General features: G+C 37.9%; 1 protein-coding gene across 2 annotated transcripts in view; it reads left to right on the top strand.

Annotated features, from left to right (window-relative positions):
• Positions 1 to 24,048, top strand: part of PPHLN1 (periphilin 1) — a 71,658-nt gene that overhangs the window by 35,045 nt on the left and 12,565 nt on the right. For both annotated transcript variants that reach the window (XM_005148041.4, XM_013128774.3), the window contains exons 8-9: positions 447 to 563; positions 3,159 to 3,299. In XM_005148041.4, the coding sequence (XP_005148098.2) occupies positions 447 to 563; positions 3,159 to 3,299 (258 nt within the window). The remainder of the gene's footprint in view (positions 1 to 446; positions 564 to 3,158; positions 3,300 to 24,048) is intronic.

Raw genomic sequence — 24,048 nt, 5'->3', positions numbered from 1 at the left:
AGTTTAAATTAGTTGCAACCTTTCATGCCTGAAAACCACATTGAAATACTATATCCCTCCGCACTTGTATTTGACTTCTTAGTGCCCATTTGGTCCATGTCTCCTTAAACTCAATTGGCCTCAAATAATTTTTCTGCAGTCTCTGTCCCACGAATTTAATAAAACTGATTCTGAAAGTATGGTGTTTTTTTTTAACATGTTACTGAACTTCATTGATTTATCTTTGTGGTTTTCCTCTCTCTTTTCTCTTTTTTTTCTCTCTGCTCTTGCTTCAGCCACTTTTCTTTTTAAAGAAATAAGTCAGCAAATGAAATAGCTTCAGCTTCCTTGTTTCCTATTTTTAAATTTTGGGGGGATCTGAATAGCTGTTTATTTTAGTTTGGAAGATGTTTTGCCGTGTGTAAATATATTTCATGTGAAACCTTGACTGTAATGTTCTTGTACAGGCCTTGGATAAGAGCAACAGACCATCGGAAAAGGAGCTTGCAGAAGCTGCAAGCAAGTGGGCAGCTGAAAAGTCAGAGAAGGCCGATGAAAGCAATGTACTTGAAATAGAGTATGAAGTAAGACAGGATTATTAATCAATTTATTTTAAATTGTTACAATAGCCTCTTGTTTTTCTGTATTCTCCTGAAAGGCACGTTTTGTAATTTACCCCTGGATTTGTCTGCATATGCTCTTAAATGTTTGTGGAAAGTGAGTGAGAGGGAGACTAAAGCCTTGTGATTTATTTATTTAAGAGTACACAAAAACAAAGTAGGTTTTGTTAGTATAGTTTAAATTCATGTTGAGTTACAACTGACAAAATAAGGCTCCAGCTCTCCCAGGGATTCTCCAAGGAACTCTTGCACTAGTGTAAATCTGTATGCTTACTGAACTCCATAAAATTAAGCGAGGGACTTCTGAGTCATAATACAAGTGTACCTAAGAAACATAAGGCTAGTAGAGAACCTTTGGTATACTGAGTTCAGTTCCATGTCATGTCAGTCTACTGTGTTGTTTATTCATTTCCAGAAAGCGGTTCTCCTCTATATTAAAAATTAACCTTTTGTTTTGGTACTGCAGTGGATAGGTATTTTTTACCCAGAACTTTTATCAATAATCAGCATTAATGAATTGCTGGTTAATACCCATTTGTTCTTGCCCCTCTTCTACCCCTTGTTATATTGAACTGTGATTATAGCCCTTTTCAGTCTTTGTTTCTTTATGCTGTTCTTGGATAGGATGTTATGGATTCTGCTATGTTAGTGTATGATGTATTTGTCATTTAAAACAAACCAAATGTCATGTAATGTCTTTTTGTAAACCAGTCTGTTTTAATTCTGTGATCATTTTATCTTTAACTTTGCTTCAGGCACTCTTACAAAAACAAAATAGTACCTAATCTATGAAATTACATGTCTTAAGCATCATAATTAATGTGTATTTTATATTTGTTGGCAGATAATTTGAGGGAAGACAAAAGCATCTTGGGAAACATCAGATTTCCTCTTTGTGCTTCACACTCATGGAACTTAAGGGCTAGATTAGAGAAATCAACTCACTGGATCCATGTTCATATGAACTTTTAAGTCCTGTCCATTGATGTTATATCTGACTGCACCAGCAGCTTCTTGATACTGTACAGGAAGATCCAGTTGGATAAATAAACTGTTCATTTTCCTCCATGAAAGATAAATCGGAAAAAAAAAGGAGGTGTAGGGTAGAGGGAATGTGAGGGCCTGGAATGAGGAAAAAGAAGCAGCAAACTGTTCCAAACATGAATACCATATGGAGGAGAACATATGCGTGGACATTTCTGAGAGGTTCAGGAGAGTAACAGTAAAGAGAAATGTCACTCCTGTTCTTGGTGAGGGGAAGGTAATGTAAGAGAGGAAAGAACAGAGTGGGCCATATGGAAAAGAGTAATTTAAAGCTTCCACTGTGCCTCAGAGAAAATAGCAGTGGCAAAAAGATTCAAACTGAAGTAATTTTCAAAATGAAGCAATTGCAGTTGGTTATGGAACAGTCTGAGATGATTTATTGACTCAGAAAGTGCGCTGTAGGAATGCTGATGAAGGAGTGAAGTATATCATTCTTAGTCCTAGAAGAAAGGATACTTCTCACCTTGATTCGTACTAGGCTGTCATGTATGAATTGCAATGCTTTTCATCTTCTTTTCAGTTTATCTTATATAGTTCTTAGTAGCTGAAGTTTGCATTGCACTGAACTTTTCAGCAGCCTTTAATCAATCTCAGGCATTTCATGATTTGCTGCAATAAGATTTGGGATTCAGTTTTAATGGTTTATATTGCTGCTAAGTTCTGAGCAGATGCTCTTAGGACCACTTAAACTTTTTTTCTTTAAGTCTAATGCTTTTCTCTTTCATGTTAGTTTATGTCTTAGGACTCTTTGCCTCTTTATTTTGGAATACTAGAAAATATTTTTATGCATCCTCAATTCTCAAATCTGATAAAAAAAACCCCACAAAACAAATTACTACTCTAGAATTCTCTTGCATAATACTGGATTTCAATAGGCTATGGTAATTTCTTCTCCTTTCTATCATCTTTATAGAATCCTTGGAGTGGGAGGCTTTTTGCTTTTGGGTAGGAATACTGTCTTAATTTCTCTTTTAGAGGGAAGCTTATACAGTTCTGGTACTTTAGTAAGATCTCCCATCTTATCAGGAATCCTCTAAGCACTTGTTGGCTTTTCCTTTACAATAGGTATCTGTATCCATTTGATAGTAAACCTGTGGTCCTGAGTGCTGCAAGTTTTTTCTGGCAGCCTTTTGATTTTGTTGATGCCTGTTTACCTTTGATTTTGTTACTTTTATCCTTTCCTAGAGAGCTAATCCCACTTTGATTGTGGATTTTTCTTGCTAGCTGGTGTTCTAAATACCACATGTACAAGTTAGAGTGGCCTTCCTTCTCAGTGGAAGGGCAGGTAAAGGTTATCTGACATCATTGTCTTTATACAGTTAACACTGACTCACAGGTTTTTTATGATGCCGTGTTTTCTACGTTTAAAATCCATATTTCTGTATATGTTAGATTGTAGCAATAATGCTTCACTGGTAGTCTCGATAAGCAAACTGAATAGCTGAATGACTGTATTTGGGTGTTTAGTTTTGCTCTTGCACTTTGAGGTTTTTATTTTGCTTGTATTTTTTTAAGGCTGGATCTTCAGCTCCCTTATACAGCGAACAAACAGAGGAAGCAGAAACAAATATAACAGATAGTACAGAATTATACGAGGATGGTCAGCTTCTTGGTCGTTCAAAAGCAATTGCAACTAAGACAAAGGAGATTGAACAGGTGAGTCTTCCTGGCATTTTGTCACTGATACAGTACCCTTGTAATGGTTTGATCAGCTAGAAATATGTTGATTTACTTTTTCCTCCTTCTTGGAGCATAATATGAATGTAATCTGATTTCTTGAGATGATGTGATGGTAGCATTTCTATCTATTTAATTCTGAAGCAGCATGGCATTTATCTGCCTGTGGGAATTAATGATAGCTTTCTGTAACTTACATGCAACACCCGCTGTTTTACAGGCCAAGAAAATGACTTCTTTTTTGAATAATTGTTTTAAAATCACATATAATACACATAATTTCAAATGTAATTAAAAAGTAAAGCTTTATGTGAGACCAAATTGTCACAAATTACTTTTACACTGTAATTTCCTTAAATATATACAGTTCGGGATTGAACACTAGAAGCTGCTTCTTGGGTTTGGGGGTTTTTGTTGGTCTTTTTTGTTGTGATTTTTGGGGGGTGAAGGCTTGTTTTGTTGGATTTTTGTGTTTGTTTTTTAAAAACTAACTTTGAATCTCGGTGTCTTCATCATTCTCTGAAGAATAAGAGCCTTTAAATTCTGCTTTGACTACAGTGTTCTACATCTCAGTGAGGGAGGGATATTGTCCTGAAAGTTTGTGTTCTTTGTTGTGTTGAGTACTTGGGGATTGATTTAATACAAAATAAGATTTTTGTTCCTCTTGTTGAGTTTCTGAGGAGGTTCAAAGGAAATTTGCTCGTGCATTAGTCTTTAATATGTCACCTCACAGTAAGGAATTTAACTACAGTTATCTTCAATTTCATTTGTCATAAACAATCAAAGTGGGTTTTTTCCATATTTCTGTTACTGTAAATGGAGATTTTTCTGATGTGATCTGTCTGACATAAATGCAGTTATACCCAACTCTGGAAATTGTGTTTAAAGTTTATTATTTGGGTGGGAGAAAGTGATGACTTTCTTGAAACTTGCTCTGATTTACAATGTTTTGAGTGTATGCCTGAAGTGGGTGGAAGGGAATTGTAGATAATTTTTCCCCCTCATGATAATTTCGTAATAACATCTTCAAGAAAATGGGTCTCTAGTCTTGATTGAGATAAGCCTATTCTAGGTCTTCGTTTTCCATCTTATGCCTGGTGGCCTTTATTCTGTTGCCTTTGAGCCCATTTCCTGTGCTGTAACACTGTTCTTCCTTTTTTATTGACACTTGAAAACCAACTTTATTCTCAATTTGATTTTCTGTTTTCTTTTTTTATTAATGTTGGCTTTGCATAACCGTGTTCCTGGTGAGCATGGTTTTGCCTGTGTGCCAGGTCTTGCTGTATTGGAGTTAACCAGAGCGTGCCGTAACTGTGAGGGTCATGATGCAGTTTGTTTATCCTGATGTGTCTGATCACCAGGTTGTGCATGGCCTAAATCAGCTCTGCCAGATGCATGAACTTAGGACTATGTAAAAATGACGAACTGAAAAAACTAAAGATTAAGACCATATTTAAAATAAATAACAATTGTGATTATTTACCTGATTCACCCTGACGCTGGTGAATCTGTGTTTGGTTTGTTTCCCCTAGGTCCTGAGGACAGGCTTGTAGTGAAAACAGATGAAAACTTGGGCATAAACCCCAAATGTTGTTTTCAGTATGATCTAATGTTACTATGTTTGGTAGAGTTTGCACTTATCACTAAAAAAATCTAGGCTATGCTCTGTAAAACAGAATAGTTTTAGGAACTTAGCTCAGAGAGGCTTGAGGAATAACTTTAGAAGATTTGTATTTAATTTCATAGAACCAGTTTCTCCTGTTGTTGATGTGAATATTGAAGCTGTCAGCCTCTAAAGAATTAAAATAAGATTTTAGAATGATATGGGAAGTAGCTTCAATACATTTTATTCAACTGAACAAGATTTATGGTTTTCTGTGAAATCAGGTACTGTGAATTTGTTGAGAGCTGGTGAATATATTTTATTAATAAACATGAATATAAATAATAAATAAATATAAAAGAATAGATTTATTGTATTATTATATATAATGTGTATCATAATACAATATGTTGCATTAATAAATATGTATTTAATAATTTAAATTTAGGCTGTAAAATGACTTGTGTTTTTCAGATAAACACTTAAAAGTAACTCATGCTTCAGCAATTAAAAAAAAATCCAGAAAATTTTGGACAGTTGTGAAAATTATGATAGTTTTCATAATTGTGAAATACTGTGAATCTTCCTACTCTTTATGGAAGCAGTCTTTGGAGAAATGTATACACTGTTCCCTTGACGTTGAGTTGTCAGCATCTAAAAGTAAATGTAGTTTAATTCTGTGTGGCTTGGGTTCTCTGCCTTTGACAAGGAATGAGAGAGGGAGCAAAGAGTGGAATGGAAACTAAATCTGAAGTCCTGTGGTCCTAAATCATAGTCCTATGGTCCTATGGTTTACAGAAGGTTCTTTGGATTAACTTCTTAATATATACTGAGTTTGCTGCTGTTTAACTGAAAGTATGTTTCTGATTTTTGCACAGTGAAATTAGTCTTTAACATGCAAATTTGATATCAGTAGTCATGCTGCATTGTTTATATAGATGTAACATTTGAATCTTAGAAATGAACTGTAGGCTATGATATACTTTAGGAATATGAAGACTGACTTGAAATATAGAATACATTTTTATGAAAGTTTTTTCATAATACGTTTCTGATTATTTGTCTTGAGGACTCAAATAACAGCAGAAAAATCTTTTGTTCTATGGCCTTTTTTCATTCAGGTCTTTAAAATAGCTTCTGATAATGTAGTTTTAATGTATTCTTTCTGGTATGTAATTTTTTTGGATTAATAAAATACTCCAAAGAGTTGAGCTGCAAAATGGTGAAGCTGCAATCCATGTGCAGAGCAAGATTCCCAAAAGATTGATTGCCAGTCTTCACTGGACAGCTATTAAAGTGTTTAAAATTACTGACTAAATAAATAAATGAAGGTAGAAATGACTGGGTATGTGTCTAAGCATTGGGGAGCTCAGTTTGAGAAAGTGAAACTTGATGAGGAGCATTGACCCATCAGACCTCTTGTGGTTTTGTCTCTGAAGTTTTTCAGCTTTCTCTTGGAGCACCAGATCTTCTTGATGTTTGCTTTTCAGTTCATGCTTATTCTCATCTTGATTCCCAGGTATTCTTGCTGTTCCCAGTTCCTGATAATGCCCTTTTTTATTTGTCTTCTCCATATCCATATCCTAAACTCAACCAGGAAAAGGAACAAAATTACCCAAATACGTACTTCATAGTATGGTACTATTTCAGGTAAAACCCTGTACTGATAGAACACGTACAGTGATGCTATGAGCAACTTCATTGCTGTGCAGCAAACAGGCGTCCTGATCCCCTGGGCAGAAGGGAGTGCAGCTTGTTATGTATTTCTGTTACTTCTCTTTAAGAAAAAACAGCAAAAGAAAATATCCCTTAAACAACTGAATGAAACATTCATGGCGGTTGTTCTGTTTAAGTAAGTCCATCTCTGTATCTTACTTAATGGTTCATATCACTGTTTGTAAAGTCCCTTCTCCCTTTCCCCATAGTACCATAACCACTGGCCAAATTCAGAATTTTAAATGGAATGTGATTGCAAACATGACTCTGGCTCATCAACAGAATATTTGTATGTTATTTGGTTGATGGGAGACCTGTTGCAAGCATTCACTTAAAATCATGTAATTTGAAAAGAAATAAAGTTCTTTGTGTGCTGTGACAGGACAAAGCAATCAGCAACTGTTTGATAATGTATTTGCTATTAGCTAATTATTAGTCTATTATTAGACTATTAATGTATTAGACTATTAATGTATTTGCTATCTTTTAAGAGTCTGCAGTTGCTCTGCAAGTATTAACTGAAGGTGACATAAAGAGAGAGGAGTGCTCATGGATAAAGGCTTGGGAAAATCCAGACACTGTTTGAACAGAGCCAAAATTATCTGTGTGACTCTCAAACTAGAAAAAGTCAGAAGCATATGCTTAATTTGAAGTCTGACAATATTACGTGGGAAGGAAGAATGTGGTTGAAGATGCATGGGAGTTTGAGACCATTGCTGAATTGTGACTGGAAGTCTCTGGTCTCATCTTTGAAATGACAGGCATAGTGACAGTATCATGGAAATGCCTAGGTTTGATGGGACCTCAGCTGGGCCAATCTTCTCTTGAAACAGGGCCTTAGATCAGGTCATTCAGGGCTCTTTCAAGTTGAGTCCTGAATATTTCCAGTGAGGGAGACTCCAGTGTTTCTCTGGACAGCCTGTTTTGGTGTTTCACTGCTCCATCTCTGAGCTCAGCAGCCATCACAGTCCTGCATACTGTTCTCCACAACATGCTTGCTTTCCACCAATGACAAGGTTTCTGCTCCGTGCTGTTCTTGGCAATTTCCTGTTTCCAGTCTTGAACTGTGGACTTCCAGCTCCTTGCTGTGGTCCCCAACTTTTGGGTGGCCTCACCTGTCTATTGAGACCAGCTCCAGCTGCTCATAGCTGTCCTCAGAGGATGGTTGAGTTCCTGGCACCCTCTGGCAATGCCACTTTGTGGTTTGTAGAACAGGATCTTTCCTGGCACTTCCACAAGGCAGGTACTGGGAAAACTGATGCCTGCCATCCCGGTGCATCTTCTTTTCTATCTTTGTGCCCCTTTGCATTGAATGAAAATTCTGCAGCATTAATGTGTGTCTCATGCTTTGGTGTCTCATGGTCTTTGATGCTCTGTGTGTAAGCAATCAGAAACTTTGGAGAGGTTTTAGAAACAAAAATAGTGAAGTAATTAGCTTTCTGTTTGTTTGGGTTTCCATATGCCTTTGAACATGCCTTTCCCTCTTTTTGTATGTTGTCTAAGCGTGGTGGGGTTGGAGCCCATTAAGTAGGTGTTTAAAAGATCAGCCTTGGTACTGTAAAGTAGCGTAGCAAGAACTTTGCATTGACGTATCAAAGTTAATGAATAGGTTGCTGTTGTAACAATTTCATGCACTTTTTTTGTATATTTTTATGTTTAATGACATTTAGTATACATTAAATTATTGCTTTGGAGTTCTTTAGTTTCTGGTTTCATATAGTTAAGGATCAGCTTATGCTTTGAGCGTGTAATGTGCTGAAGTGTGTTTTCTTTCGGAAGTGATGACAAATATGTCCCTGGTGTTAAATTCACAATTGGAGCAATTCAGCAGTGGTATTACACAAAAGGCTATCTCTTTGTTATTCCTTTATGAGAGTGAGTAGCAGGGATTCTTGAAATGTCTTATCTTGTCTAGACATCAAGTCTGCAACACTGTGTTAATTAGTCCATTATTATGTGTCCAGTTTCTTAAACACTGCATATGTAAGTTGAAATGACATGGGTTACCTCTGAAAATCTATTATTTTCTGTAGGCAGATTTTACCAAATGAGCCGAATGCCTTCCCTGATTTTGGGAAAAATAAACTTCTCAGTTTCTGAATGAGATTTGACACACAGACCTCAATTTGTCTGTTACCACAGAGCTCTGGCATCCAAGAAGAAAGTATAGGAATTAATACATTCATGAAAGCTTTTTTCCATACTGGAATTACTGGCTGACTGGTTGCTTTCAGTTCACCAATATTTTTAAATATCCAGCAGAATAGTATTTTAAATACTTAAACTTTCTCATTAATCGCTTGTTTGCTTGACTTTGTAAATACTACCTGTTAACAGGCCTCAGTAGTATTAATGAGCTGTTACCCGAATTGGACAGCTGCCTTGTGGAAGATGCTGAAAATCAGAGATTTTCTATAGCTTCCATTTGAAACTTCATAGATATGGTACAGAGAAAGAAGAAAAAACGGGTGTGTGGCTGAGTGAATGGTGTGTCCGGATTCTGTTTCCAGATCTGCTCTCTAATTCCTTTTCTTTTTTAAGTAAATTACTTAAATCTTTGGCCTAGCAGTTAAGTAGGAAAACCAGTTAGGTTTTAGCAGTTCCAGTGTGTGTAGTTTCAGAAGAGCTGTTTTTTGTTCTCATGCTCTGTTCTCAGATCTCTTGTTCTAGTAACATCTATATAGCAATAACTGTCTTTGTGCGTATTGGAATCATAGAATAGCTAGGGTTGGAAAGGACCTTAAGACCATCTAGTTCCAACCCTCCTGCCATGGGCAGGGACACCTCACACTAAACCATATCACCCAAGGCTTCATCCAACCTCGTCTTGAACACTGCCAGGGATGGAGCATTTATCACTTCTTTGGGCAACCCATTCCAGTACCTCACCACCCTAACAGTAAGGAATTTCTTCCTTATATCCAATCTAAATCTCCACTGTTTAAGTTTCAGCCCGTTACCCCTTGTCCTATCACTACAGTCTCTAAGTAAATAGTCCCTCCCCAGCATCCCTATAGGCCCCCTTCAGATACTGGAAGGCTGCTATGAAGTCTCCACGCAGCCTTCTCTTCTCCAGGCTGAACAGCCCCAACTTTCTCAGCCTGTCTTCATATGGGAGGTGCTCCAGTCCCCTGATCATCCTCATGGCCTCCTCTGGACTTGTTCTAACAGTTCCATGTCCTTTCTATGCTGAGGGCGCTAGAACTGCACATAGTACTCCAAGTGAGGTCTCACAAGAGCAGAGTAGAGGGGCAGGATCACCTCCTTTGACCTCTGTTCTCTGGAGGCGCTGCTCAGAGAGAAAACTGACAACTCACAAAGTGAAACTTTACCTAGCTAAAAATGTTTTGGGTTAATATCAGATCATAAAAATAAGGCATTTCTGGCATGATAGTTATGATTTCTGTAATGTATAGAAGTATACTGCATGCCTTCCTCCCTGCTCCCAACCCCCTCTGTATCCACCTTATAAATTCTGGATATTAATGTTAGATTAAACATATGAGTTTTAGCAATTGTAAGAAAATAAGTAAATGAATAAACTGCACTAATGGGAATCCGGGTAGGAATGAAGGAGGCTGTCAAAGCTGGCCTTGGGTGTACCTTTTCTTTTGACTTCAGCTGGGCCACGGAAACAGATTACTGTTCCTTAGGTTAGCTTGTTGGTTGCTCATTTCAGGCAGAATTGTCTAGGTTAGGAAAAAATCCCCTAATTAAAATATGAGTTAAGAGGTAAGTAAGTTAAATGATGCTGAAGGAACTGGAACAGTAGCTACAAAACACATTAAAGGATTATTTCTGATTATGGATGAGGTCAGACATGCTTTGTTTCTGACAGGAGGAGACCAGACAAGAGTAACTGGCCAGATGAGAGTAGAGATGGGGAAGCTGTAGATTCTGCTTGCCTCCTAGCTTTTCTGTTCTCCTTCAAACCTTGTGTACTTAATACACAGTAGCAAGGGCTTAACGATGGACTCATCATCAGACTAATCTGGTTGGTAGCATAGTATGTATCATGCCTCCTCTGAGCTGAGGCTTATTTTATTTAAAAGTAAGATGTAATTAATTGTGTTAATTTATTTTTTCCTAATCGAGAAAACATTTGTCTCAGGTTTTGGTGTTTTGCCTTAGGCTTCTCAGAAAAAATGATTCCTTAATGGTATCATCTGCCTATGATCTTGTTTGATCCTTTTGTGGTTTCTTAGGTCCCTTATATCAGGACCCATCTTCTTATATACAAGTCATTTATTACTTTTTACATATTCTTAATCACTTTTTCTTCCATATTAATTTTGACTTGCTGATTTTTCTATAATCTTTATTTACTCTAGACCTTATTTTTTACCATTGCAAAATCAAATCGGTTAAGTTGCTATGCTTATTTGCATTGTTATAGCTCACACTTCAGTATTTTTTGTGCTAGGGTCTTTCACTTTTCTAAAGCTGAGCTGTTTGTTAGAAATCTGCATTTTCATCTTTATGTAACTGCAAGATGGAAAACATAGAAGCTTTTGTTTGGTGTCTTCACAGCATCGTTGATTCTCCTTACAGATACATTAATTTAAAGCAGGATATTTGTAAAAGGATGTGAAAACTTCAGCTACTTTCCTTTTCATATGTTTGAGTCACCATGCTTTAGAAATTGCAGTCCTTCACTTTCCATTTGTTTAGCGATGTTCTCTTTCCTTTCCATGGACATGAATGGGTTATTCGGTATGCACTGCAATGTTCATAATTACAAACTGCATATGCAAAATCAGTGCAACTTATTTTACTTCAGCACCTGAAGGTACGGTTTAATAAGGAAGTCTATTACCACATTTCAGCTTTTTGCCAACAGCATTTTTCATTGGGAAGCTGGTAAAAAGTGTTATTTAATATGCAACGCTCACAGGGCTCGTAGGGCAATATTTTTAGGAGAACGTAACACCAGAAATGTGTGCATATATCCAGTAACAGTTGGGTATTAGAGAGATTTGAACGCTTTAGGTAGAATTCACCTTTAGGTTTCTATGGCTACTTTTCTGTGGAAGATTTTGTGTCTGACAGTTTATTTTGCTGTATGTTTTTTAATGTAAACATTTTTAGGCCTGTGCTGAGCGCATTGTGTTGAAATTTGTGAATGCTGGGGACTCAGTCTTTTGATGAAGGTAGCCATTGATCTAGTTTTTGGTGTAGTGGTGTTACATTTGTGTTATCAGTGCTGCAGATTGCAAGATCGCAGAGGGCTGTTTAGAGACAGTCTGCAAGAGGATTATTTATAGATACTATAGTTTTATGGCAGATCTCTGGAAAACTTAAATGGGAGAGGGTTAGTAGTTAGGTACTTGATCAAACTGGTGGGCTTAGTTGAAACAGAGAAAATGTGAAAGAAGGTTGTACCTGTTTCTGTGCCCACCTGTTCAAGTCTGAAAGACAAAAATCACTTCTTGATCAGATAAAGTGGAGATCTAAGGAGCTGTCTGTTAAGTAGTATTTTTTCAGTCAGCAGCTAGCAGTGGTTGTTTGATTTATCATTTCTTGGTCTGTTGTGAGAAACCAAGAGAACTTAACAGCAGGATGAAAGAAGACTTGGAAACTCTGAGTAGGCTGGGAAGAAGGAAGATCAGTTTCAGGAGATGATGAATGTCAACAGGATTGGAAGAGGCGTTACGAAGAGAAGAAACTTTAAAAACGTGTGGGCCTTGATATATAATTAGGAACTAATTATGAGAATTCACCTACTGAAAGAACTGTCAGAAGTGGAGATGCTCGGAAGGATAAGCAGAACTGACAATGGCAAACCTCCTGAGAAAGCTGAAGGACAAAACCAGAAATGATGAATTGTCTGAGTCTTGATAAAGGCAGTAGTTTCTGTGGGAGTGAGGCTTATTGTGTGTGTGGTTTTGTTGTTTGTGGTTGGGTTTTGGTGGTGGTGGTTTTAATAACTTGAATTTGATTTAGAGGATAAAGAGAACCACCTCCAACTTTGTCTCCAGCTAATTCTTGCTTTAGCAGAATGGCATTGGTGGACTTGAGAGGTGGTTTTAGCAGTGTTTGATTTTATTTTTTAACCGGTTTAAGGTTGGAAGATAAAATTCTCTTAGCTGGCACAGTGCATAGAGGCTTAAAGTTTTAACCTTTGAGTATTTTGCTTTCTTATAACTTGTCTCTTGAACAAGGTATCTTTTGACTTTCTGAGTACTCTTTCAACATTGCTGCTGGGGAAACCTGCTGCTTCCTGGATTGAAGCAGAATGAGAATAGGATGAGTCCCATATACCTAATAATTAGATCCAGAAATTTAAATTGCCTCAGAAATAGCCCTAGCTCAAAGGACTACTGTATATTCCCCACAGCACTGATTTCACATCAGTTCTATCAGTATTCCCAATATTATCTGAGCATTGATCTTCTGAAAGTCTTGAAACAGGAGTCCAAGTGGTGCTTAAAGCAGGATGTGTGTAGGGCAAACAGAGAACAGTGTCATAAAGATTCCATAAAACCATGTGTGATGATGGGAAGGTGGTAACTGAGCGAACATGCAAAAACCCCTGGTAAGTGGGAAATGAAATGTAGTGGTAGGAAGGTAGGTGACAGGAGGGACTTGATGTTTGGCGTGGGAGCTCCTGCACTGATTAGCGCTTTCAGGAGGTTGGAGTAGACAGTGACAGAAGAGTATCACACTGACAACCTGTAGGTAGGGAAAACCTGCTACAGTGTGAATCTATGATTTTATGGATTTTATGTTTTTTCATGTATCTTTTTCAGACTGTTGGGTTGATCTTAATATAACAGAAACTGGTTTTTTAGATGGTCGTTTTGCTGATACATGTAGTTTAATCCTCTAATCCATTTGTAATCCGATTTATATGCAACACTGGTTCTTATATAAGTGTGTGATCATCTGTGACCAAAGATGCTTTGGTGAGAGGTTGCATTTGTCATCTGGTTCTCAGGTTTATATTCCGTATCTCAGTACCTAGCCTTATGTCTGCTTTCTTCTGGCAGTTGTTTCATTGAGCAAGTTAAACTCGGTATGCTTTTAAGATGGGTAGGCTACACTTGTTTTTAATAGCTTGTTCCTTTCTGTGAATGATAGTGCTTTAACAGTCAGCCATTGGGTGGCATTTGGAAAGCAAGGAAATAATTTGAAATTAAAAAGCTGCAGTTAACAGTCTTCTGTAACATGGGGTTTGCTCCAATTATTTTGAGTGCATATAGTATTTGTATAGGTTTGTGTCTTTATGCCAAGCTTTTAGCTTGGCATAGAGAGTATTCATTTGCTCCGGCATTTCAAATGCAAGGCTATCTTCTAGTTCCAAAAGGCATCAGAATTGGTAACTTGCTATGGGAAAAAATTCTTTTGTTGCATAAGTTGCTTATGCATGTGCTTCTTCTGTAAGTTAAGATTATAAAAACATTAGATTTTTATCTTGGTGTGTAAATGACTGATGCACATGATCATTTGTCACCAGCCCACAAGGATCACTTTCCTGTTTTGTTTGACTGTTATTTGCATTGATGTTGTGACTTTCAGTCCTCAGTGGTTGTCTAGACATACTCTAGTATGAGTATCACAATGGCATGCTTCACAAAATATGGCAGAAAAGCAAGGGCCAAGATTCCTCACAGGATAAAGGTTGTAGTGTGCCTCTCTTACCTTGGCACTTTCACTTTGAAAGACTAATAGTCTTATATCCAGACTTGTAAAATCACAGAAGTTTCATACTGACAAAAACAAGTGGGCCATGTTGTTCCTGGTTCTTTAGCTTCTTAAGCTTCTTGACAAGGACTGTTTATATGTTAATTTTCTGAACTATTGAACTTTGAGTATTGCTGTGAATGACACAAAGAACCTTTAATAGATGGGTTTGATACTGTTTCACCATGGTTTAATTGGCTTGCTAGCGATCTTTCCCCCTCTCCTGCTCCCCAGATAGCTTAAATGCTTGGTTTCATTACAACATGAAATGCTGTACCTGTGTGAGGCTGTGTGTACTTACGTGACCATAATTACACCCCGCAAGCACAACCTTAGTATAGAAGATAATTTATGTATTAGCTTCTTTGGTCATGTGCTACCTAAATAAAAAAAATCTCAGCATAAGCATTTTTAAACACAAAATTAGAAATAGATTAGGGTATGCTGACACAAGCCTTGCAGTGATCATCTTCAGCTGGAAATTTGCCCATTTTATTACTTCTTTTTTAACTTGCCTTCCTGGAGAAACTAGCTTATGCAATCAGACAGTATCTGTGCTGTGTATCTTTTGACTCTATTGTCAGGTTTCAGCTAAATTCAGTTTGGGCTTAAACGAAGATGATTGTTAACAAGCATTATGAAAACAGGCAGTAGCAGAAACTGTGTGAGTTGCAGTGGAGAAATACCATAATGTGATTGCATCTCATTAGACATCACGGAGGAATGATCACGGAATGGAACTATGTCTAGCTGAGGAACGAGGTGACCTCTGAATTGGAGGGTGGAGGGAATGTGGAAGAGATGAAAGCATTTGTGGTGACAGGAGAGGTAAGGTTGGGAATTGGGAGTGTGGGAAGCAACAAACAAGGGTGGGACTGGATTTGCAGTTAAAAAAAAAGGATGATTTGTGCCAAGATCAGGAACTGCAGCCAAGAGGGTGGGGAAAAGAATGAGATGGGGATCAAGAGGAACATGGGTGGAGATGGGAATTAATTCCACAGAAGCTCTAAAGCCCGTGGGCAAATGCAATGGAGTTTCTCCCTGGCTGGAGGGTGGAGACGCTACATCATGCAAGAAAACTGGTTGCTATTTCTGGTGCCAGAAACAAGTGGGGGGAGCAGTCAGGTGCTTCCAGCTTGGTGTCTTCCCCTCTGGATGCCCTCGAGGCGTCTGCAGTACAATGGTAAGGCAGGAAATGCAGCGTTCCTGCATCGAGTACCTGAATTCACTTACTGAAGAATTTGATACACATGTCAGTCACTGCTGATGGTTCTGTTGTCCATTTGGTTCAGTTTACTGTGTTTCTCATCAACTACAAATAAAACCAATGTGAGTAATTTCTTAATGTGAAAATGAGGTTTTAATGAAATTATTAATCTTCTTACCCAAATAGGTCTAGCCATAACTCAAAAATACCCTGGTTAATTTTTAAACACTTCTCATCATTTCATAGTTTTTTTCCTTAAATCTACTCTTAAGCATAAGTACAGCTCACTGTATAATTTTTCCTTACGTTGCTATTGAAGGATGTTTTCTGGCAACTATGTTTTTCTAAAATCAGAAGAAAGATAAACTCTCAGATTCTGTTTCCTGTTTCACTAAGGTCAGTTAATGCTTTCTTTTCCCGTTGATTTTCTAGTAATAGGATACCTGAATGTTTAACTCTGAGCTTTCGAGAGCTCTCTGACTCACCCTTGATTTGATTCAGGCTATTGGTTTCTTAAGCCTATATATAAGTGATTGGTGCTTTTAATAACAGAGCAAGATGTTTCATAATACATACAACAAAATTATTGGCCTTGTTATTCTTGCAGTCTCCTTTTGGATGGGGAATTGCATCTGCATTCCAAATGTGACAATTATCATCTGTACACTAGTAAATTGCAGTAAAATGGTTGTAGTATTGGGTCGTTAACATACCTAATCCAGATGTGATTAATCTAAAATTGCAATTTATATGTAATTTGATAAGACAGACTTTAAAAAAAATCAGTTAAATACAATTTGCATTCTTGGTGTGTGAATTTTCTACATCATTTGTCAGCCAGTGTTTGGGGAATGGGGATGGGCAAAAAAATCTCGAGTTTAAAGTAATTATATGGTCTCCTATGGCCCAGATAAGCTATCAAAGAAACTGGTTTAGGAGTGTTCCTTTCGATTTTAAGCAGGATGGGCTTTTTGCTACCAAGAAAAGCATGTATCATTATAATGAGTTGGCTCTGGAGCCTTTTAATTTGTGTAGGTGTTACTCATGTCAGAATAAGCAGCCAGAGCAGTGATTCTGACGAGAAGTATCTCATCTACTGTAGACATTATTCCCTCCTTATTCATGTATATTGACCCAGATACAATTTTTTATTAATGAGAGAAACATAGGTTTTGCATGTATGTATTTCTGAAAGTGCAGTGAAAATGTCAGATAATTCCTTGCTTGTCTTAGACCTGTGCTATACATTTGGGGCCTTCAAGAATGTAACCTCTGCTTTGCAGCACAGTCTTCTCTTAATGCTGTATATGGACCAAGCTGGTCACTTTTTTGAATCATAATGTTTATCACAAAAATTATACTTTAGGAAAAGCAGAATTCAATCACTTTTAAAGCTTTTGTTAAAAAATATGCTGGATATAATTTGAAAGTCTAGTACCTTTATAGTAACATGGCTCATGTCTTATTTCATCTCAGGTTTCAGTTTGCTTCAGTCTGTTGCTGTTTGACTGTTTCTCTCCCATAAGACTGTGTTCCTAGATACGTATGCATATTACTGAAGAGTTATATTAAGATTGAAGAGTTATATTAGGATATACAGAGAACTCTTAGGGATAAAGTGCTGAGCTTGTTCTTGTCTGTTGTGGATCAACTAAGATTTTAAAAGAGGCAAGGTCATTTGGCATGTTAACTGAACATGAAAATGCAGTATCTAGGCTCAGGTAAGGTTTTATGCATACAAGGATACAAGCTTTCATTAGATGTCCTTGCAATTTATTTCAAGACAAATTGCTCAGTATGCTTGTGTCACTGGTAAGTAAGTAGCTTTTTACTGTATTCCTTAAAGCTTCTGTATTATGCGTATATTCAAGCTCTGAAGTGTGTGCGTGTGTGTACGTACATCATATATACAGTGGGGCAGTGTTTGGTTTTGTTCTTTAAATGGTGTTTGCATCTAGTTATGAAACAGGCCTTTTGCCCTGTTTTCATGTCTGATAGAAATGTGTGAAATGTCAATGCGTTTGTCACGAGGTGCTCACATAATTCAGTTGGTATTTTTAATGAATTTCTGATTTTTCAGAGAATGAGGCTATGTGGGAGCTTGAGCAAAGACTTGCCGAGGGAGTGGGGAGGATTTGGATAAAAGTTTGGTGGCAGAAGTGAAGGTAGTCAGAGGAGGTTGTGGTTCCTTTATTATGGACATATTGCCCAACTGCAGGTTCTTTGGAGCAGAAAGAGTGATTTGGCTTTGTCCACAGTGTAGTTAGCTGAGCAATGGAAAGCCAAGGAGAATAAAGAGGAAATATGGACAAGTGAAAGGGAGGTTAATACTAACTTGATGTAAGATGAAGTGAGTCAATAGTCAATTCTATTTGAAAACTAAGCAATAGTTCTAAGATCTGGTTTCAGTGGACTGCAGCCAACAAATGAAAAGTGTCAGTCGTATTTTCTTCAGTAAGAGTGTAAGCTACTGACTTACTCTGCAGAAGGCAACGTTTTCTTTTTTTATTTTACTGAAACAGTCACTGTTCTCATTGTACCCAGTTCATGGTTCTCTGAAATAAATAAATGAAATAATCCTTTGTTTGGAGTGTAAATCAATTCTTTGTGGATACTAATCCTGGAAATAGCAGGATGTCCTACCTACTGATTTGAAAATAGAAATTTTGCAATGTTTGTACCCTTACGTGATTTAAAACAGAGCAAACACAAACCCTCTCTCTCCAACCCCCGAGCCTGCTGGAATTTCTAAATGAAATGAGGAAATGTCATTCCTTTTAATTCTGGTTTTGTTTGGGGTTTTTCTATCTTATTTAATTTGGCTTGCTCTGTTCTAAGTAATTAAATCTTTTTTGCCTCATTTAATTCTCTTTCCAGAGAGTGCAGTTCAGCCAAATCTTTGTTAGCATGAACTGTTTTGTTAAAAAAAATAAGGTTCTGGAAGGCTGCATGAAGGGATGAATGTCTTATTTTTCAGGATATGTTTGTACGAATAACCCTTGTCTGTATCTTTGAGAGCACGTGGTAATCTTCTATGAAGTAAGGTTAAAAGGTAAATGGCATGGTCCTGTTTCTTTTGGCTATTGCATTAGTGTTTGACCTTTAGCAACCTATTTTTATCTTAGGCAGTAAACTGTTTAGTTCTGCTTATCAAAAGAGACTTCACTGCTCTCTTTCCCTGCTGTTCTTATCCAAAACACACCATATCAATCCAGCATCAGCAGACTTTATCAGCAGCAGCTATTATTCTGCTCAGAGATACAGCATAAAAATGTTTATTTTTATTGTAACAGTACATTTTATTCAATAATACATTTATATATAGTTCTGTGGTTTCCAGATTAATTATCTACTTTAGATCTCTTGTATTACCTCCTTATTAGCGTATTCTTTTCCTCAGTTTTAGCTGTCTGACTTGAAATTACTGTTTTGGTGTCTGCCCTAAAGAGAATTATTTTAGCCATTTAAACAATACCCTATGTATGTCTAAAGATAGGATTAATATGGCAAGGTATGTTTGCAGATATTAACAGATATCCTAATTATACATTTGAGGGTATCTTCAAGCTATCAAGATGTTGGTGGTAATTTGAAATCTTATGAAGAGTACTTTAGTGGAAGGATCAGTTCCTCCATACCTTTAGTTGTGTGATTTGCCAGAGTGGAGCTCTACTTACTGGAGTGTTGGCCAGAGGCAGAACTTGCTGTATCTCTGAAGTGACCGCAGTTCATTATACTGCTGGTGATACTCAACAGATCTTTAGCTGCAGGACATTGACAGAATTGCTGGGCAGCCACTAATATGTTCTAGCTATGTTTTTTCATTGACTTGCTAGTTTACATGATGCTTTACTATTGTGACTAGTAAATAAATACTGGTACCATAATCATCCTCTCTTGTTTACTGTTAGAGTAAATAAGATATTTCATGAAATCCAAGAGGACTGGGTCTAGACCTCTAGTATCCTTGCATCACAAATAGCATAGGAAGCAGGACTAGGGAAGTGGTCATCTGCCTGTACTTGGCACTGGTGAGGCAGCACCTCAAATACCATGTTCAGTTTGGGGCCTCACTACAAGAAGACATTGAGATACTGGAGCAGGTCCAGAGAAAGGCAACAAAGCTGGTGAAGAGTCTAGAGCACAACTCTGATGAGGGGTGTCTGAGGGAACTGGGGTTGTTCAGTCAGGAGTAAAGGAGGCTCTGGGGAGACCCTGTTGCTTATTTAAAGCTACATGAAAGGAAGCTGTACTAAGGTGGGTGTCAGTCTCCCAAGTAACAAATGACAGGACAAGAGGAAATGGCCTTAAGTTGCACCAGGGGAGGTTTAGATTGTATAGCAAGTATATATAGTATATTTAGATTATATAGCAAGTATAATTTCTTTACTGAAAGGGTTGTCAGTAACTGCAACAGGCTGCACAGAGAAGTAACCTTGGAGGTATTTAAGACATGTAGATGTGGCAGTTAGAAATACAGTCTATAGTGGTAATGCTAGGGTAACAGTTGGACTCAGTGATCTTGAAGGTTTTTTTCAACCTAAATGATTCTATGATTCTAAGTTTTGTCCCTCAGTACTAGAAATATCTCTTGGTATACTGGACTGGATCAAAAGAAGCATGACCAGCAGGTTGAAGAAGGTGGTGAGGCACTGGAATGAGTTGCCCAGGGAAGCTGTGAATGCTCCATCTCTGGCAGTGTCCAAGACTAGATTGGATGGAGTCTTGGGTGACATGGTTTAGTGCGAGATGTCCCTGCCTATGGCAGGAGGGTTGGAACTGGATGATCTTAAGGTCCTTTCCAACCCAAACCATTCTATGATTCTGTCCTGCCCCTCTACTCTGCTCTCTTGAGACCTCACTTGGAGTATTGTGTGCAGTTCTGGTGTCCTCAACATAAAAAGGACATGGAACTGTTAGAACAAGTCCAGAGGAGGCCACGAGGATGATCAGAGGACTGGAGCACCTCCTGTATGAAGACAGGCTGAGAAAGTTGGGGCTGTTCAGCCTGGAAATGAGGAGGCTGTGTGGAGACCTCATAGCAGCCTTCCAGTATCTGAAGGGGGCCTACAGGGATGCTGAAAAGGGACACTTCATCAGGGACTGTAGCAATAGGACAAGGGGTAATGGATTTAAACAAAAACAGGGGAAGTTTAGATTGGATCTAAGGAAGAAGTTCCTTACAGTGAGGGTGGTGAGGCACTGGAACAGGTTGCCCAAAGAACCATCCCTGGCAGTGTTCAAGGCCAGGTTGGATGAAGCCTTGGGTGACATGGTTTAGTGTGAGGTGTCCCTGCCCCTGTCAGGGGAGTTGGAACTGGATGATCTTAAGATCCTTTCCAACCCTAACTATTCTATGATTCTGTGATTTGTTGCATCATGCTGGTAGCTGAATTTGTTGACGTCAAGGATTGCATAAAGCTGCTCTAAGGTATCTGAAGAATACAGAGCTAAAGCTTTCAAAAAACCCCACACAAAACAGTGTTTGATGATCCCAGTTTTCTTATAATGGTCATAATACCTTTTACAAGGACTGACTGAAGCCAGACTCGAAAAGAATCAAAGCGTTTCAGTGGATGCCAGAAAGTGAAGACAAGCAAACACTTCAAAAAGTCATGAGTGTGTTCACATATCTTGCCAAGTTTGTTCCAAATCTGTCCTCTGTCAGTTCACCCCATCAGACAACTTCTGGAAAACGTTCAGTGACACTGGAGTGAACAGGGCAGACATTCCTTTAATGAGTTTGATAGGTAACAGTTCTTGTGCTGAAATGCTGCAGCGCTGCTTAACTGTCTCATTAATAAAGGCTTGTAATGAAGAAGTAGAAGGCCAGTGTCCTTAGTCTTAGAAGATCTTTCTAAATGCAAAATCAGCTTGTGTATCACATGGAAAAATAGTTCACCATGAAAACAACAGTGACTCCCAAGCTTTTTTGGACCAGCCAAATGCTGTGGTTCTTCAGTATTACTTATGAACTGTAACCCAAACTTACTGAATAATTAATTCCAAGTACTGTGGGATGTGGTTAGTGGTATATCCACTGAGTAAATGCAGAACTCCTGCTACGTTCTCTTGGAACCACAATTGGTAATCGCTGCCCTAAGACATATGATTTACTAACCATGAAAGACAATCTCTACTCCTTATGGCTTTCTCTTTGGGGACAGGCATGCTTTCTGTTTTTACCAATTTTGGATCGGATTTCTGCTCCCAAATTGAAATGGAATTAGCTAGAATTGTGGGAACAGATTCAGAGGGAGAGATAGGTTGGGTGTTAAATGCTAAAAATACAGAAGGAATGAATATATTTGCAGTAAGAAATGAAGCCTCATCATACGGCTTTTCTGACCTATTCCACCTCCAGCCATTGTGTTAGCTTTATGTTCTCTTTCTTTAGATGTTTTGTATTTGACTGAAGACACAGAATCATTAAAACACAGATCCTGTGTGTTTTGCCTGCTTGGGTTAGGTAGCAGTTCTGAGAGTGGTCCCAGATGAATTCAAAGAGACTGGACACATTAGTAAGGCTGTAGATAAATGTCCTCTTTGGAGGTTATCCACAGTTTCTTGTCACCTTCTCACTCAGAATAGGTGATTCCTCCCGACAGCCCAAGTGATGTGCTAGTGTGTGACCTAATTATGATGATCGTGCCTAAAAATGAATTTTAGGAGTAGTCCTGTATATTGCTGGCTCACACAAACAAGTGGGTGAGGGCTTCTGGCATGGGGATGGTGACAGCTGGGAAGGGGGAATAGCATTTTCAGCCATCACAGCTGCATGTGGAAAAAGATACCCATCCACAAGCTGGGGAGGGCTTATAGAATTCTTCACAAACATGCCCTTAATTTTCTTTTTATTTGATTTCATATTTGAAATGAGTACTTAAAGTAAATGATGAGAGTGACTGTTTAGAGGGTAGAGACAGGACCATAACTTGGACATGAAAACAATTTGATCCATTATTGATGCACTAATAAAACTGATTTGTGAGGCTAATATAACGTGTGAAGTAATTCTAAACTTTCAGAAACCTTAAGTTTTAGCATAACCTAAGTAATAAAACCTTGGTAATAGAAGTAATTGTTTTTTTTCTTCTTGCAGCTGTTGCTTTGCCTTTCTGAGAAGTTGTCCATTACAGTAGTTTACTTATTTTGTGTAGTATGTTCCTTATGCTGCGCATGTGATTAAAAAAAAACCTCTGACTTCAGCAGTTTTGGAACCATTAAAGAAGAAAAACGCAAAGAAGCTGCTCTTTAAGCAGTCATGGTGAGAGTCTTCTCATTTAAGGACTGGTTCTTAAACTCATTAATCCACTAGCTTTGAGTTTATAAGAACAGTGCTGCTGCCAGTTAATCGTGCAACTGATCTGCTGGGAGTTGCTCTCAGTTGGAAAAGGAAGATTTGTTTTGTTTTCTCTTGCTGCTTGTTTATATTGTGCCATTGAAGAAAATAGAGGTGATCCACACCTCGGAGTAAAGTTCTGTCTTGCCCATTAACAAAACTGAGCCCTCAGTGCAGAATGTTGAATCTAAGAGTATTCGTAGCTGAAGATATTTGTTGACATTGAAAGTGTGAAGACTTTTGGTCAGGGAAAAGTAAAATCACCACAAGTCACTTTCTGGTAAAGGCAAATGCATCATTGCTGATCTTGACTGCAGCACAGCCCATGTATGTGGTTTTTAAACTACTGTACTTTCTGTACGAGGAAAGTTAGTTTATCATGTAATTGTTGCTGTTAATACACAGCCCATTCTGATGAGGCTTACATGAATATTGGTTTCCTTTGTGGTCAGTGGACATAACTGAAAGCTATTGAAGCATTTTTTAACAAGAGAATTACCATAGACAGAGTCTTTTGTAGATAAACTTCACCCTTCCTGTTTTGGATGGAGCAATAAGTTTACCATGGAGCAGATTTAGGAAATAGCCTTCCATCAATTCTGTGTTTTATAAATAAAAAGTTGCAGGGCGAGGTCCTTCCTTTGGCATAAAGCTGATTATTTCCTGCTTAATCCCGATCTGGTGCTTTTCAAGTAATGGGATTTTTTTAGCATCCGACAGAGAGGAGAGCTTTAGGATTCTGTTTTCATTTATGGTCCTGTGAAATGCAGTTCCTATACTAAAGGATCATTATAGAACAAAGAAAAACTAATAGATATGTAACTTGTTGCTCTTTCACACAATTTTTGGACTTAGCTGTACAGCTGTTTGTAGCCGGGCATTTTAAACATACAGCTGGGGTATTCTTATATGTGAGCTGAAAACATGTCATTGATGTGCCTCTGAGAGATCATCAGTACTTCTAGTGAGGTTTAGAAACTGATGAGTTGTGACTGCAATGGATTATTTGATTTCAGATTTATCATCTGCTTGCAGAAAGCACACACTTTCTGTAAGAAGAATGTATGAGAGGGAGAACTTAAACGAATACTGCTGTTTTACCTAAGGAACACAGAAGTTAATATATGAAGTAACACTACCCTCATCCAACACATCTGTTGTAAAGAAGCCTATGAAA

This window comes from Melopsittacus undulatus, chromosome 5 (genome assembly GCF_012275295.1).
Source record: "Melopsittacus undulatus isolate bMelUnd1 chromosome 5, bMelUnd1.mat.Z, whole genome shotgun sequence".
Taxonomy (NCBI): Eukaryota; Metazoa; Chordata; class Aves; order Psittaciformes; family Psittaculidae; genus Melopsittacus; species Melopsittacus undulatus.
The sequence above is the reverse complement of the archived record's forward strand: the minus strand, read 5'-3'. Positions and strand labels throughout refer to the sequence as shown.